This window comes from Aspergillus nomiae (assembly GCF_001204775.2).
Source record: "Aspergillus nomiae NRRL 13137 chromosome Unknown contig00752, whole genome shotgun sequence".
Classification (NCBI taxonomy): Eukaryota; Fungi; Ascomycota; class Eurotiomycetes; order Eurotiales; family Aspergillaceae; genus Aspergillus; species Aspergillus nomiae.
The window spans coordinates 2897-4936 of record NW_015378807.1 but is presented as its reverse complement, the minus strand read 5'-3'; the positions used below and the strand labels follow the sequence as shown (position 1 = coordinate 4936).

At 46.5% G+C, this 2040-nt stretch overlaps 1 protein-coding gene across 1 annotated transcript; it reads left to right on the top strand.

Moving 5' to 3' along the window:
- Positions 1–204: 204 nt before the first annotated feature.
- Positions 205–1479, top strand: ANOM_011899 (protein kinase domain protein; the record flags this gene model as incomplete). The annotated part of the gene is made up of 1 exon (XM_015557151.1): positions 205–1479. The coding sequence occupies one exon, from the start codon at positions 205–207 to the stop codon at positions 1477–1479; it is 1275 nt and encodes a 424-aa protein (XP_015400915.1).
- Between the last annotated feature and the right edge of the window lie 561 nt (positions 1480–2040).

Genomic DNA, 2040 nt, shown 5'->3' with positions numbered 1-2040 from the left:
GTGTTAAGTGAACAAGTAAGGTTGACAGGTCATTTCCTGTCGACTCTTTGCAATCATAAAATCATGAGAAAATCATGCCTGTTGCTCCTTAGGCCCTTGTTCTCGCCCACGTCTTTCTCTCACTGTGGTCTAATTTGTAAGGCAAGCCAGTTATACATTTCTCATCAAACCTCCCGTGCATTGTCTGTTACTAAATCCAAATCAATGGGGTCAACCATGGAAACAACTCGTGTCCTCTACGAACCTATTGAAGATGTGGAAATAATGGAATATTACCAGGCAGGGGGCTATCATCCAGTAACAATTGGGGACCGTTTCCGCAATCGCTATCGGATAGTCCATAAACTCGGCCATGGTACATACTCGACGATTTGGCTGGCTCGAGACGAGATATCCAACAAATATGTTGCAGTCAAAGTCTGTACAGCAGATTCGAACCCCTCCGAGAACAACGTGCTGCGCAAACTATCGGAAACCCACCAGTTATCAGACATAGACAAGTCTATGATTCCTTCAATCTGGGATAGGTTCAACATTGAAGGCCCTAACGGCAACCATGTCTGTTTGGTAACTAGCCCAGCAAGAATGAGCATCTCCGATGCAAAGAATGCATCATGGGTCAGCCTTTTCCAGGTTGAGGTAGCCCGGGCAATAGCAGCGCAGCTTGTGATGGCGATCCAGTATATCCATTCAGCGGGATATGTCCATGGAGACCTTCATCGTGGAAATATTCTGCTCCAGCTATCCCGCCAATTCGATCAGCTATCTGCTGAAATGTTATATGAGCAGTATGGAGAGCCGGTACTCGAGCCAGTCAATCGATTAGATGGCCAAAAACTCCCACCGGGGGTCCCAGATTATGGTGTTTTACCTGTCTGGCTCGGGGAAGCGAGTGAAAATGTAACACTCCCAGAAGCCAAGATTCGTGTTTCAGACTTTGGTGAAGCATTTTCTCCAGTGAAAGAAAAGAGATTCGAGTCCCGTACACCTCTTCTGGTCAGCCCCCCGGAGGCCCGATTTGAGCCAAATGAGCCTCTTACCTTTCCATCCGATATTTGGACACTTGCCTGTACCATCTGGGATATTATTGCCCAAAGATCACTATTCGAAGGCTTCCTAACGAACGAAGATGACATGACTCGCCAACAGATCGGATCACTGGGCCCGTTGCCAGCTGAATGGTGGAGAAAGTGGGAGGCAGGTCGAGTCGAGTTCACCAAGCGTGGAGAGCCAATTGACCGACTCAAATCCGTGAATCAGTCATGGGAGGATCGCTTTGAAACAAGCGTACAGCGACCGCGGATAGAGGAGGGGATGCTTCCACTTGAACCAAGCGAACGTGATGCTCTGTTGTCAATGTTGCGCTCCATGCTTTCCTTCAGGCCAGAGGATCGCCCCTCTGCTCAGCAGGTTCTTGGGTCTAAATGGATGGTCAAATGGGCTCTGCCCGAGTTTGAGAAGATTCACATGACTCTATAATGGCCAGGTGTGTATGCTCTGGGTATTTTGTTTGTGTTTAGTAATTTCAGCAATCCTTGCATGATGGATATATTTGTCCATTCCGCAGTTGAACAGAATTTTACCTGTATATCAAACATAAAATACACCAATCCTCAACCTCTACTTGACGCTGCTACATAGCATATCGATGGATGAAATCAATATGGTTTCGTGAGGCTCCTTGTTTGATTAGAGATCGCACTGATTCGCTGCGGTACATATACCTACCTCAGCTGGTATACCGGCCACCGTGGGTCAGCCTGTGGTACGTACGCCTTCATTTTGGCCTGCTTGCTGACTTGAGTTATGGTTCAGAGGTCGAATATACGGCGAGCTTGATGCAGATGGCGGTTGTTCGAGCCTAAAGTACAGTTATATTAGGGTTCATATAATGATAATCAGACATGAAAGAATCCCAAGATAGGTTCAATAGGAGCAAATTCAAGTTCAGGATAGTACTCCAGTTAGTCTGCCATATTATATAATTTACATCTCGTGTAGAAAACAGACCGATAGAACATGATTTCTCCATACCTCCGT